The sequence below is a fragment of the Papilio machaon genome, chromosome 11 (genome assembly GCF_912999745.1).
Source record: "Papilio machaon chromosome 11, ilPapMach1.1, whole genome shotgun sequence".
NCBI lineage: Eukaryota > Metazoa > Arthropoda > Insecta > Lepidoptera > Papilionidae > Papilio > Papilio machaon.
Window position 1 is genome coordinate 7,711,612 of NC_059996.1, and position 13,547 is coordinate 7,725,158.

Here is a 13,547-nt window from a genome sequence, read left to right on the forward strand (position 1 = left end):
TATCAGGAGCAATTTATTGTTGACAATATTTCTGTAGTGACTGTCGTTTTAAGCAATATTATTTTGCATGAAAGTTGTTCGAAATTTTATTGGAGTTGGAAACAGTTAAACTATGGGTTTTAACTTAACGTACTTAAGTTAACAATTTTTCCTTTGACCTTGAAAAAGAAATAATAAAAATGCCATGTCTCAATCTTTACTATGAAACTGAGTTTATATATAGTAGAATAAAGTTTTTAAAACTTGAGAGATTTGTCGCTGGATGCGAATGTTTTGTTCAATGACTCATTGAATGACTTCATATTAGACATGAACGTGCCAAATTAACAAACATCGTAAAGCTTTTGATTAACGATTGTAAATAAGCACGTATTAAATGTGCGGGTAGTTTTATATACGGTCAATAACAATGCGTTATATTGTGCATTTGTTTGTAGAGTTACTTCTATAGAAATACTAGCTTTTACCCGCGACTCCGTCCGCGCGGAATAAAAAATAGAAAACGGGATAAAAATGATCCTATGTCCGTTTCCTGGTTCTAAGATACCTGCCCACCAATTTTCAGTCAAATCGATTCAGCCGTTCTTGAGTTATAAATAGTGTAACTAACACGACTTTCTTTTATATATATAGATAAAGATGACTGATCCATTGGTAAACTGATGACGTATCTTATGCGGCGAACCGCGGGATTCCACTGGTGAAACTTCAGTTTAAAACCATATTGTTAAGAGGTTAAGGTTAAGGAAGGTTTAGTTAAGATGTTGGAAAGTAGAGATTTTCTGTGATGTAACATTTAACTTTGAATTCGTTTCGGTCTTTTATTGACAAATCTTATCTATGTTTGGCCTTTAGCAATAATTTATCATCTCATTTATAAGGTTTACAACAGGTTTGCACGCATATTTGTGACAGTGACCATCGTATTTTCATCGTCAATTAAGTTAAAATTATAATGAGATTTTTTGGTGTACTTTTCGCCAGATAGGGGCGCTGTACAAATCTTATATATAAAATTCTCGTGTCACAATGTTACCATACTCCTCCGAAACGGCTTGACCGATTTCTATGAAATTTTATATTCATATTCAGTAGGTCTGAGAATCGGCTACTATCTATTTTCATAACTTATTAAGTTTTTTTTTAATTGCGCGCGGAAGAAGTCGCAGGTAACAGCTAGTTTTAATATAAATTTGTCGATGACAAACGATGGCGATTATGACAAATGTCCGTGCTAACCCCACAGGTCAAGGACATGTTTAGTGTTTAGTTGACTTATATTCATACTAGCTGTGCCCGCGACTTCGTCCGCATGAAATTCTGTCTTCGAATAGAATTTATAAGTTTCAAGCTTCCAACTGTAAAAATTAAGATAATTCCATACAAACTTTCACCCCCACTTTCAACCCCTTAATACCCCTTTTTCGCGTTAAAATGTAGCCTATGTCCTTCCTCAGGCTCTAGACTACCTGTGTACCAAATTACATTTAAATCGGTTCAGTAGTTTTGGCGTGAAAGCGAGACATACAGACAGAGAGAGTTACTTTCGCATTTATAATATTAGTAAGAATTAGTAAGAATTAAATGATTTCATTACTATCACAATTATTGAGTTCAACTTTTAAAGGAAATAACGTAATACAAAATGTTTCCTTCTTTATACATTACACATTTGTGGTTTCTCATTAATTACATATTACATTGTTGATATCATATATTTAATACCAAATTTAATACATAAAATAAACTTCTAATAATATAAAATAAAAAATAAATTGATATTAATCTAATATATAAAATTCTCGTGTCACAGTTTTCGTCACCGTACTCCTCCGAAACGGCTTGACTGATTCTCATGAAATTTTGTGAGCATATTCAGTAGGTCTGAGAATCGGCCAACATCTATTTTTCATTTTTTTTTAACTGCACGCGGACTGAGTCGCGGGCGATAGCTAGTATCTTATATAAATTCAAAAAATCATCGTCTTGCATAATTTACCTAGCATTTGATTTGACACGTCAAGAACAAGGGTACTCTTTTGCCCGATGCGCCTACTAGAATTTCAGGTACTTTTGCTTCAATTTGCTCCTTATCACACATACTGTTGCACTCAAAATCGTTAAGAGATTATTTTATAGTAATAATAACAATAAGCATTTTATTTGACATGACAATACGAGTACAGTGATTGTTACAAATTAATTTGTTGTATGAACAAAAGACTGTCATGTCCCCTGCTGGGTATAGGCCATGTTCTCATCCAAGGTTTTCCTGCTATTTTTCCTAGGTCATCTATCGGGCTTTGGGTCTTCCTTTTTTTCTATTGCCTCTTCCCGGGAAGAGAGAGTACCTAAGTGGTCATTTACTATTGTATTACCAACATTAAGCAACTAGTTTAGTAACTAAAATGAAGTACGGCAGATAGTGTCGTTCCAGTTATTTTCCCCAGTCATTAATTAAACCGCGATATTTACATACAGTATTAAATCGGCGAGATTGTCTGGTGTGCGTGTGGGCTGGCTACCCTGGGAGGTGTAAAGTGGGACAATAGGTGGCTAGGGAGGGGAGGCCAGCACTGGACAATGTTAATACCCCGGTTATGATGATAAATGTACAACACTATATTGTTGGTTCAAGTGCGTACCGATAGCAAATGTACTTTAATTTTTATTTAATTTAATAATTCAATATTTATCTCTTACAGTTTAGTCAATTGTTTTTTGGCAATTGCCAACTCTTTCTTACCCTTTGAAAAAAATGAAACAGAACTAAAATGTTTGGATTTAAAATTTATTTTTACTCTTTCAAATTGTTATTATTTTTGTTAATACAAATCATTTATAAATACACGTCCTTAAATTGTATTTCACACAGTGGGCGACTATCGCAATAAATGACGCAAGGCTTACTGTACATCTCTGCTGACCGTACTAGTGTGAATGGTTTTTGTGTAGGGACGTATTGCGTTTGGTAAGCAGTGCTAGAGGTACGTCCATCATAATGTCCTAACTACAAAATTGAAAATAATTCGGTTTTTAGTTTAAAAAAGACTGTTGAAAATTGTATTTTTTGAAACTGATTTTCTGTTCCGATAAACATTTTGACGTGTTACGTGTTCATTAGGAATTTCTCTTCAATGATGTATAATGCAATACTTCCATGGGATAAAAAGTACTCGTCCGTGTAACGTTTGAACAATTATAAATGTCAGTACTTATAAAGTACTTTTTTAAGCACATAATACGTTACATAAATTAATATAGTTAATTACTTCGTAACATTTTGTGTTTCAACAACGTGCGATAGTTAAAGAGTAAGTTAATTATGCCTTATGTTTCTATACATTTCTATTTAATACGTTTGTCCTTTATATATGCGTAAACCACTGGATAGATGATGCTGTAACTTTGCTAGGATGTTCCTATTTGTGCCTTTTTTATTTTTAATGAATAACTTAGGTATAATAAATTATATAATTTAAATTATTTACTTCTCGAGTTTACGGGTAAATTAAATTTTCCAATGTAAAGTAAATATTTTTATTATTACATCATTTACAAGGTAATTGGTATTTATGTCACATGGGAAATAATTGGTAAGGCCAACCACAGGTCAGTTTACCTCATAGCTTTTTCTGAAGTCAGTTTTGCACTATGTCACTGTTTGAGAATGATTCATATACATATTTTTAAATTACACCATTGGGGGTATAAAATTCACCAAAAAATCTGCGAATGTTTAGATGGATGGATGGATGTTTGTTTAAAGGTATCTCCAGAACAGCTCCACGGATCTCGATGAAATTTGGCATAGATGTAGATCATAGTCTAGAAGAACATATAGTCTACTTGTTATTTTTTTTATTCCTCGCGGACGGAGTCTCGGACGACAGCTAGTCTCAAAAAATACGAAAGTTTAGACGGATTGATGGATGTTTGTTATGAATCTCGATGAAATTTGGCATAGATGTAGATCATAGTGTGGAAGAACACGTAGGCTATTTATTAATTTGTTTTTTCAGACAGTTCAATGGTGACTATCACAAATAATCGTGACCTAGTCACAATTAAAAATTGCAAAATGAAAACAAAAGCATAACGTAATTACTTATCTTTTCATCGTAGATAAAACTTACGTGCTTTAAACATTAACAGTGGTTACATTATATACCAAATATGGTACGATAGTTAAAAAAACATTACACGCTAGGAAATGTATATTTATAATTTCAAAATATGACCTACATATACATAAACAATAATTTTATATAATATATGATATAATATAGTCTACTTTTAAAAAATATTTTTAATGATTTATTGGAAATCTAATTGAATTTGTTACTTACAGGTTGGTAGAGCTGAAATTGACGTCTAAAGGTCTGTTACTGCATGGGTGTGAATTTTAAAATAGTCTTATATTCTAGGGAGTTTTATCACCGTTATGTAAGTCCGACATTGGTGGTCATATCTTTTAAAATGTCACCAATTCTTGTAGTAATAAAGTACGTTTGTTTCGCAACAATATAAAAATTTATGCATTCATTTTCTAACATAATCCCATCTTAAATGTATATTAGTTGATATATTTTCAAATTGTTTTTTCGTTAATTAAAAGAATTCAAATTTTATCAAATTATGAGTCAAGACGATTTAAATAAGCCCATATTCGATGAGGTTGAGTCGTTTAATTGCGAAGTTCTTATGGCCACCTTCCAGCACCATCATCAGATTAGCACTATGTCATCATTATGTTGCATTGTCCTGCGATTTATACATGTATGCAAAATTTAAGTTCAGTCAGTAACCGAGAAGTGGATCAAATTTAATTTGCTAGATTTGTTGACAAACATTGTGACAGGTGAAACCGAATAAAAGCTCGTAATAATTTGAAACTTTCCAAACAATAGAGGTGGACAACGTGACGTGGGCGGCGGGCAGGTTGTTAACAGCGAAAGTGTCACCGCGCCCTCTGGCGAGACAGAGAGAAGATATTTGCCTATATAAATTATAACTGTGCATGAAAACACACGAGTTTGTGTGAATCATGACATGTCTCCAAATTAATTTGCATGTTAGACATGTTAGACCGAGGATTACTGAAACAAAATCTCCGTTTAAAACATGTTGTTATCTCTGTTTTGCCAAAGATAACAGTATGATAGTAAGATATGGTAAGAAGTTTTATGAAGATTTTGGTGTCAGAAACCGACGGTTAACTAATTTAAATAAACAAGGGTGAAACGTCCCCTCTTTTCAGGCTCACTCGTTTTCCTTTTTGAGTCCCAGTTTAATTTTAATACGCCTTTATAGGCTCTATGCGTCAGTTAGTGTTCAAAAGTTGTCATGTAGTGTCCGAGAAAGTCCTCAGTTATTCCCAGTTGAGTATTTACCACTAACTGTCGCCCGCGACTCTGTCAACACGGCATAAAAAGACTTAAATGTCTATGTGTTCTTGCAGACTATGTTCTATATCCGTGCCAAATTTCATCAAGATCCGTTGAACCCTTCTTTAGATACCTTCAAACATCCATCCATCCATTTATTGGGTTAGTAGTCAATAATTAGGATTATTATGTTAATTAATATTACCTCAAATTTCAACTACCACTGCTATATTTTTTTTTAAATTTCTTTGCTGAACTTGTCTTTACCTTGTTGAATCAATTTACTGTAAATTAAATTACTGTATTTTTAACAACGCTGGCTTCTTGTTTAAAAGTTGGTTTTATTCTACTTTTTAATATGTTACTTTTAAGTTTCAAAAAAGCGACATCTGTGAGACAGTGGCGGGCATTGCGGATCAAGGCTGTAACATGTAGGTCGCGGGACCGGTCCACTGCTCGCAATGCACACACGGACAAATTAACATTTCTTTTTTAATTCCACTTAATTGAACTACGAAATTTAGGACGTTTTGATGCAATAGTGTACTCTTTCTTTGTATTTAGGTGTTGCAGTCAATCTAACCAACTAGAGATTATCATTATTAAAGTCGTCTTTTTTTTAATAATTTTTTTTGTATGATAACTGCACGAAAGAAGAACTGATCAACTATTGTTAAGAGATTAAACGCTTGAATGTGTGGATTCGTTGTTTGATTAATGAAAATTGATTCTTATAAATAAACAAGTCTTTAATTGAGGTAATTTTGATTACAGTATTAAATGCTGTGTCAAGTAAAATGGTGTATTTGTTACAATTTATCTTAACTTCATGATTTAATTTATCAATTAATAGTAAAATTATATCGTTTTAATCGATGTTATGACCTTAAATTTCTTAGAGGTTTTCATCAAGCAGAAAACATCGAGAAATATAATCGATTCTACTTTGTATTTTTAATAACTTTATAATTTGTATAATTTTCACTTAATTTCTCGATATCTCTTACAAGAAAAATATTTTAAATACTTTGCACTATTATTTCTATTATTAACTTAAAGAGAATACTAACAGTTATTACTTTTTTACTGACTGTATTATTTACTCTAATAATTGCCTATTAATGCTAATAAAAATATTATTTTTCAGTTATCTGTTTTACTGACCCTATTTATATTTTATGGAGTTGTGACGTCACAATATGGCGCGAGTTCATGCACATTCTTAAATGAAACGCACTTTACCTTAATTTAAAATTAATCTGTTATTAAAACTATTACGAGCATATGCCTTAGCTAATTTCACATTTTGGATGGATTGCAAATATAACTCTTATGCTTAAGACAATAAGATTTTTATTAATGCATGGCAATTAACAAAAATATTTTCATTTATTTTCATACAGATACTCGTAGAGTCCACGAAAAACAAATCGAAGCAAAAGGTAAGTTAATATATTTTATAAGATCACAAGCTGTCTCCTGCGACTTCGTCCGTGCTGATTTTAAAAAAAAGTCGTCAGTCAGTCGGGGATAGTGTAACTTCTGAAAGAATTTTGAATTCGGTTCAGTAGTTCCGGAGACTATTTAATGCAAAGATTAGTACAGATAAATTAGTTTTTACTTACTATGAATAGCGTAAACAGAAAATAACTTTATATCTACTATTTAAGTAAATGAATTAAATAAAATGTTATATAAATAATCTTATAAAATACGAAACTGGTTTGTCGTGATTTATGTGCTTCTAAGTGACCGGCAAATTATCCAATATGACTGGTCACAGCAATTACCTCCTGCCCTAGAGAACTAAGCAATTACATCTGTTCAGCTCATCAAAACATTCTAGATGTCTAGATTGTCGTCAGATTTCTAGATAGACAAGAATGACTTCCGCGTATTTGAGTATTATGTAAAAATGTAGCCCAAGCTTCGATTCTCGGTTGAATAAATTTCATTTCATATCTGTTGTGTCCACATGGAGCCTACTTTAAGTTAGAGGTGAATAGGCCATAGTCAACCACGCTGGCCACGTCAACCAACCCGACTAAACATTTATCATGAAATTTGAATCACGATGTTTTCCTTCAACGTAAGAACGTCGGATAATTGTACATATGTAAATTGATAAAAACAGTACATGGCGAGATTCGAACCCAGAACCTGCAGATAAGAAGTCAAGTTCTTACTTCTGAGCCACCGTCACTCTTCTATTTGCGATTAAAATGAAACTGAAGTTGTTTTGTATGACACATTCGTTGGTAGATAAGCGAAAGGTAAATTATTGAATTAATTAAAATCCCTTTATACTCGTATACTTTCGTATTAGTTAATGTATTATAATGAAACATATGTAACTGGCAATTAGTATTTATATAATTTATAACATTTACCTGTACGTCATTGTAATTTACGCAAGCAAGAATGAGAGCATTTTCCTTTATCGAAACTATTTTAAGCACTTTGTTGTAGGGCCATGAAGTCAGCGTTTGTGTTATTGAAATTTCTCTTTCATATCTCAGTCGGATCAGTGTTTGTTCTATGGAATTAATAATTATTATTGAAGCTGGTCATCGCGTGAGTTCGATATCAATCTGAATAACGAAGCGGTTTGTGACTATAATTGCTTTGCAGTGAGTTCAGTATAAAAATATATGGACTATGCATAAATATGTCTTCAATTCCGCATATGAAAAATTAGAATTCTTATTTTTATAATAATAGTATTCAAGTTCCTTTAATGAAGGTAACTGAAAAGCCGTAAGGAGGTAGTAAGCCTTAATTTTTTTTTTAAATTTCACTCTTTCCGTAGAAATTATACGTAGATATCTTGTACGGCGAAAATATACTTTTTAAGCTTATATATTAGATATCAACTTAATTTGTAACTAACATATTGTATGTACTAAATAATTTATTGCTACGAAAGTAACTTTCGATAAGCGTATGTCATCGTCTGTTTCGTGGCCCCAAGTCTTTCACCAGTAGCAGGATAGCGGCTCTGTTGTTTACGTCATTGCGACAATTTACTGCGATGGAGTTGGTTGTTTATGATCACTTGAGGAATATATTATGCGACTGTATCACTGACCGTACCTATGATCTCACAAATGTAGATTAGCCAAAATGTCCGCAAACAGTTTTGTGATATTTCCTTAGGTCCATCGCACACAAGAAAACGTAAACGAAACACGACGATTTTATATCGTGAGTCGCTTCAATTTTCAAGATGGCGGAGCAAATCTATTATTATTATTATTTTTTTATATTATAAGGTGGCAAACGAGCAAACGGCCACCTGGATTCGCCGCAATAGCGAGGCGACCGTCGCCCATAGACATCCGCAAATGCAGATGCGTTGCCTACCTTTAATTAACGGAGAAGGGGACGCACAGAAAGAGGATATTTCTCCTTCCTATGCCTCCCCTTTTCCGTCAAATCCACTTCGCCTTCCCATCCTTTCGTATAAAGAACAGGATGGAAAGGGAAAGAGGACAAAAATTAGGTCTCCGGTACCACACTCATCAGACGAAACGCGGAATAGCTTCAACTTCACGCTTGTCTTCTGTGTGGTCGTGGTATTGCACCGGTCGACCCGGCCAATTCGTGCACCCAACAAATATTTTTGTTGCGAGATCTACCACAGTTAAAAATGAAACTGACATGTAGTCGCTATGACTGTACTGATCAAATAGACGACTCGCTTCGACGATTTAAAGTTGTGTGTACGGAGCGCGCGCAACGCGAATCTCGCGATGTAACCTTACAATATTAGTTTCGACGATTTACATTCCCTGTGTACAAAGAGCCTTAGAATACTATGATTCTGTACAGTAAGCTAGACTCGAATAGTGTCCGTTTGTGTTTTTTACGGCTACGCCGTAAAAAACTACTGTCACATGTAATTCTGTCACATAAATTAATCACTAAAGAGAAAAAGCACTTAAAATAATATTATAGGAGTTTTCCTAAACATTTAATATTTATAATAAACTATAATTGTACTAGAAATTGGAATTCTGTTGTAATATTGTTCGCTTTTGTATCAGAAATGTACGTTATGTTTGTTATCGGTATTATTTTAATATGAAGTTGCACCATCGCATTTCGAATACTTTGGTATACAAAGCCTAAATTATAGTTAGACTTAGGTATATAAATCTAGATCTCTAGGCATTAAATGTTTTTGTACTTTGTTAATAAACAAAATTGATATAAGGATAATCGTAAACTACGACTATGTATGCGAAATATATTGATACTTATATCTTTAAATAAATATGTTACAATAATTGATCTTAGTGGAAATAGTCTTTAATATCAATGTTTAAAAAGGAGCAAAAATATTTGTTTTTTATATTTTCTGCTTCAGTTAAAGTCAATTATTTGATTATTGTTAGTAAATCTCTTGCTTCGACTAATTAAACGTCAGTTTTCGATGACAGTTACAGGTTTTTTATCTGTGGAAATAACTTCGAATATTTCAGATGTAAAAAAACATTAAATAGAATCTAAATGAAAGGGGTTCAATATTTTTACAAGCTCCAACAGTAATGTAACCTTTATATTTTTTGAATATTTTATTAAAAATTATATTTATTTTATGTTTTCTAACATGTTGTGAATAATTTTAAACTATAATATAACTATAATAACTTTATTTATATTAAAACACAAGGCAAAATAAAACTCTAAGCTATAAAAGAAGCTTGTACGGGTTGTGGGATTTAAATTTAACATATAACGAGTTCAGAATGTCGTCGTAAAGTATTTCATTATATCGATATCTGATAATAATAAGATAAAGATGTTTCGCAAATTGATGCTTTCTTGTTTTAATACACAATCTAATAAGTACGAGTATTTTTAATTTTTAAATAATTAAGTAAGAATGAATTATTGTTTTATTTATTTTATTTCTTGCCAGTTACAAAGGTTACAAGGTATATTGCTAAAGTTTTATTTTTAATTAAACAACTAATTATTTTCGATAATTTTTATAATCTACAATAGATTTGCCGCAGTTTTTTTTTACATTTAAATGTTTTAAAGCAATGTTTCAAAATGTTACTTGTCATAGATTTTAAAAGCCGTATTTAAAGATTATCTTCATATCAGAAGCGGTTTGAGCGGAGTTTTTCGTTGTCAGTCCAATATATTTAATGTCACAAATTTAAATAATAAATCTAATGTCACTTTGACTTTTCTTGACCGGACTGGTCGCGAATGACTTGAAGCGCGTGGTGTGCTGTCAATTAAAAACAAACTATAAGCTCTAAACTTCATTGTATGTGTGCTCGTTTTGTGTAAATGAATCAGTATGCGTTCATAAAGACGCAAGTGTTTGCAAGATATGCACATGTATCTCATTCGCGAAAAGTGGCCGAGTCCGTTTCTTTATAGTCAAAGGTGATACAGTTTCATCGCTGTGTTGAGAGACATAACGGTAGCGAGTAACCAGTCGCTCTATCCACGCATCGCAGTAATTAATCTGGCCTTATCTCTTCACCCTTACAAACCAACTTAACAATGCTGATTAAAAACTGTATTTAATGAATACAGAACCTTATGTGAATTAAAATAAGGTTTAGTTATTATGTTACAGTTGGAAGTGCTGTATATAAAGTTTGTGACAATTTTATTAGCATTTTAGTCGGCAAAGTGAACTTTAATTGTAAGGTTTAAAAGTGAGGGTAGGTCGAAGTGTTTTTGATTATTTTTTTTGCACATTGCGTAGATGTTGCGATAGTGGCTAGGTGTTCGATGTAATTTGTACGCGCGTCCGTTTTTATGTTTTTACATAATTTTAAAACGTTATCTTACTGTTAGTGCCTTCCGTGTATTTAAGGCGGCTCGGGTCACGATCTTGATTTTTTAAACCGTATTTGTTTTGTAAATATTGTTATCAAGATGACAGTAATTATCAGGAAACAAAATAAAAGTAATGTAGAGTTTAAAAAATTTAGAATGGTCGATCTAGAATAGACTTAAAGCTGAATCAGTAATCTTTCTACTATTTAAATTGTTCCAAAGATGTTAAAACCATCGTCCTGAACAAGAATTAGTACATAGAATTACTTTAATTTGTGAAAGATTAGGGATTCTCTATTTGTGAAAGATTTTGATATCGTTTTAAAAATACTGTCATACGGCGGACTTCAAGGTATCATAAATATAAATACAGTTATCGTAAATATTGAGTTGCGAACGTCGTAGTATGTACGCTACGGTCTCAGACCAGTCCCATTACAGGGTGTTCGTAAAAACGTGGTGTCCGCAAAAAAGAGGAGCGCGTTTCGTCGCCGGCGCGGCTTGCGGCTCGCGGCCGAGACGCTAACAAATTGGCTCGTTAACAGCCGATCGTCGGCAATAACTCGTCGCTTCAATCGATAAATATCGATATTATATATCGATGTACACGGTGACAACACTAATTTTAGTACGCAGTAGTTTGAAAGTTAAATCTATTGGAACAAAAACTAATCTCCAATCAGATTTCTATAAAAATGTATACTATTTTTTTTGCACACGCAATTTTTTTTATTTAACTTTTTAGTTAGCGTTTTAAAAAAATCGATTAATCCAAAATCATTTTAGCTTAATTATCTATTGCAGTGTATAAAATTATAGCATATGAAAACATCACACGCAGCACTACCGTTGTGTGACGTCATCGCCCGAGACAGGTATACAATCAGAAGCGCGCGAGAGAGAGTCGTGACGCAAAAACAACATGCCAAATAGGGTGGTCACATGTAGCAAAATATCGGTATAAACTGGCATTGAGCGCCGCTGCACTGGTCACACTTACAACATGCCTCCGATTTCGAGGAATGTCACCAACGAACATGGCGGCGATGTATTGACGTTTGGGGATGCGCGGGAATCGACGTTTTGGCGCCATGTGGCGCGCAGGTGCGCGGGAAACTAGCGCAACGGACGCCAGTTAGATGTTCCTTTTTTAAATACAATGAAAACTTCTTTTGTAAAACAAAAGAAGTTGTTTTTTTAGTTTATGTCCTGCCAGTATTTTGCGAATTATGAAGGTCGTAATATAACCTCTATGCAGTTATTTGGAGTAGATAATTTCAAACCTACTGTTGTTTTTTCTTGTTTTCCAATATTATTGATACACTGTTCTATTTCTAGTACTATTTATCTGTACCTATATCTTAATAGAATTATGTTTGTGCGGCAGACATACGTACAAACTTCATATCTAGAACTATTATCTATAACTATTATCTCTACCACTGCACTATTTCATATATAAATCGTGATTTGACTCATTGTGCGTGCAACACACATACGGATTTATTGTGGTAATTTTAATGACTATGCGTACTGAAAATGTACATTATATTTTTTTGAAATCTTTCTTACCTAATAGTATACAAGAAATATGCTTCTACGATTGATGAATGAACTGCAAAGGGACTTTTTCTAGTACTCCACTATGCCCTCCATAAAAACTGACAACTCATCTATAAATCTCAATTGTTTCGGATTTTGAAAAACATTTGACAAGAGATAAGGTTAAATACTCTTTCCTAATTAAAAAAAAAATGTTTTTGTATATGAAATAAATTGATACATCATAGGGCTGGAATATATGTAGAGAGGGAAATCATCGTATTAAACTTGTAAGCAAATAAGTTGAGTACTCGTGTCTGCACAGTGGCGCCGATACAACCGTATCTCTGCAATCTACGCTCATGCGTGCCGGCGCGGCTTATTGCCTAGGCTTGATATATTAAACCTAGATTTCACTTAGCACTTTACCTATCAAGCGAAAATAAACCTTAACAACTTTACTTTAAAGCAATAACTTAATTAAAACTAAAAAATTAGATTCTACCCTTTGTATTTGAGTTTTGAAGCTGTTGATTTAATCAGATAATCGAGAAATAAATTTATCTCTTTTCGATATCGGTGATTAGAATATCTCCATCTCTTTCACGCGTTATCTGTCGTCACATCGGCTATTAAGTGTTGATGCTGTAATTGACGTGGACGTATCAATTATTTACAGTTTTGAAGTCTATCATTTCACACCAGTCTGATAAGACTTTAAAAAGAAACTATAAACTTTGATAACTTAACCTAACCGGTATAGAAAACAATAGGTAACTTTTAACGTACGTTTTTTTACTAAGGATCTCT

The 13,547-nt window shown here is 32.9% G+C and overlaps 1 protein-coding gene across 2 annotated transcripts in view; it reads left to right on the forward strand.

The window, feature by feature from the left end:
• The window catches only part of LOC106709722 (serum response factor homolog), a 173,377-nt gene that overhangs the window by 59,527 nt on the left and 100,303 nt on the right, over positions 1 to 13,547 (forward strand). The window contains exon 3 of one of the 2 annotated variants that reach the window (XM_045680001.1): positions 6,791 to 6,829. The exons of the other annotated variant lie outside the window; for it this stretch is intronic. Coding sequence (XP_045535957.1) covers positions 6,791 to 6,829 — 39 coding nt within the window. The remainder of the gene's footprint in view (positions 1 to 6,790; positions 6,830 to 13,547) is intronic. 2 annotated transcript variants of the gene reach the window in all.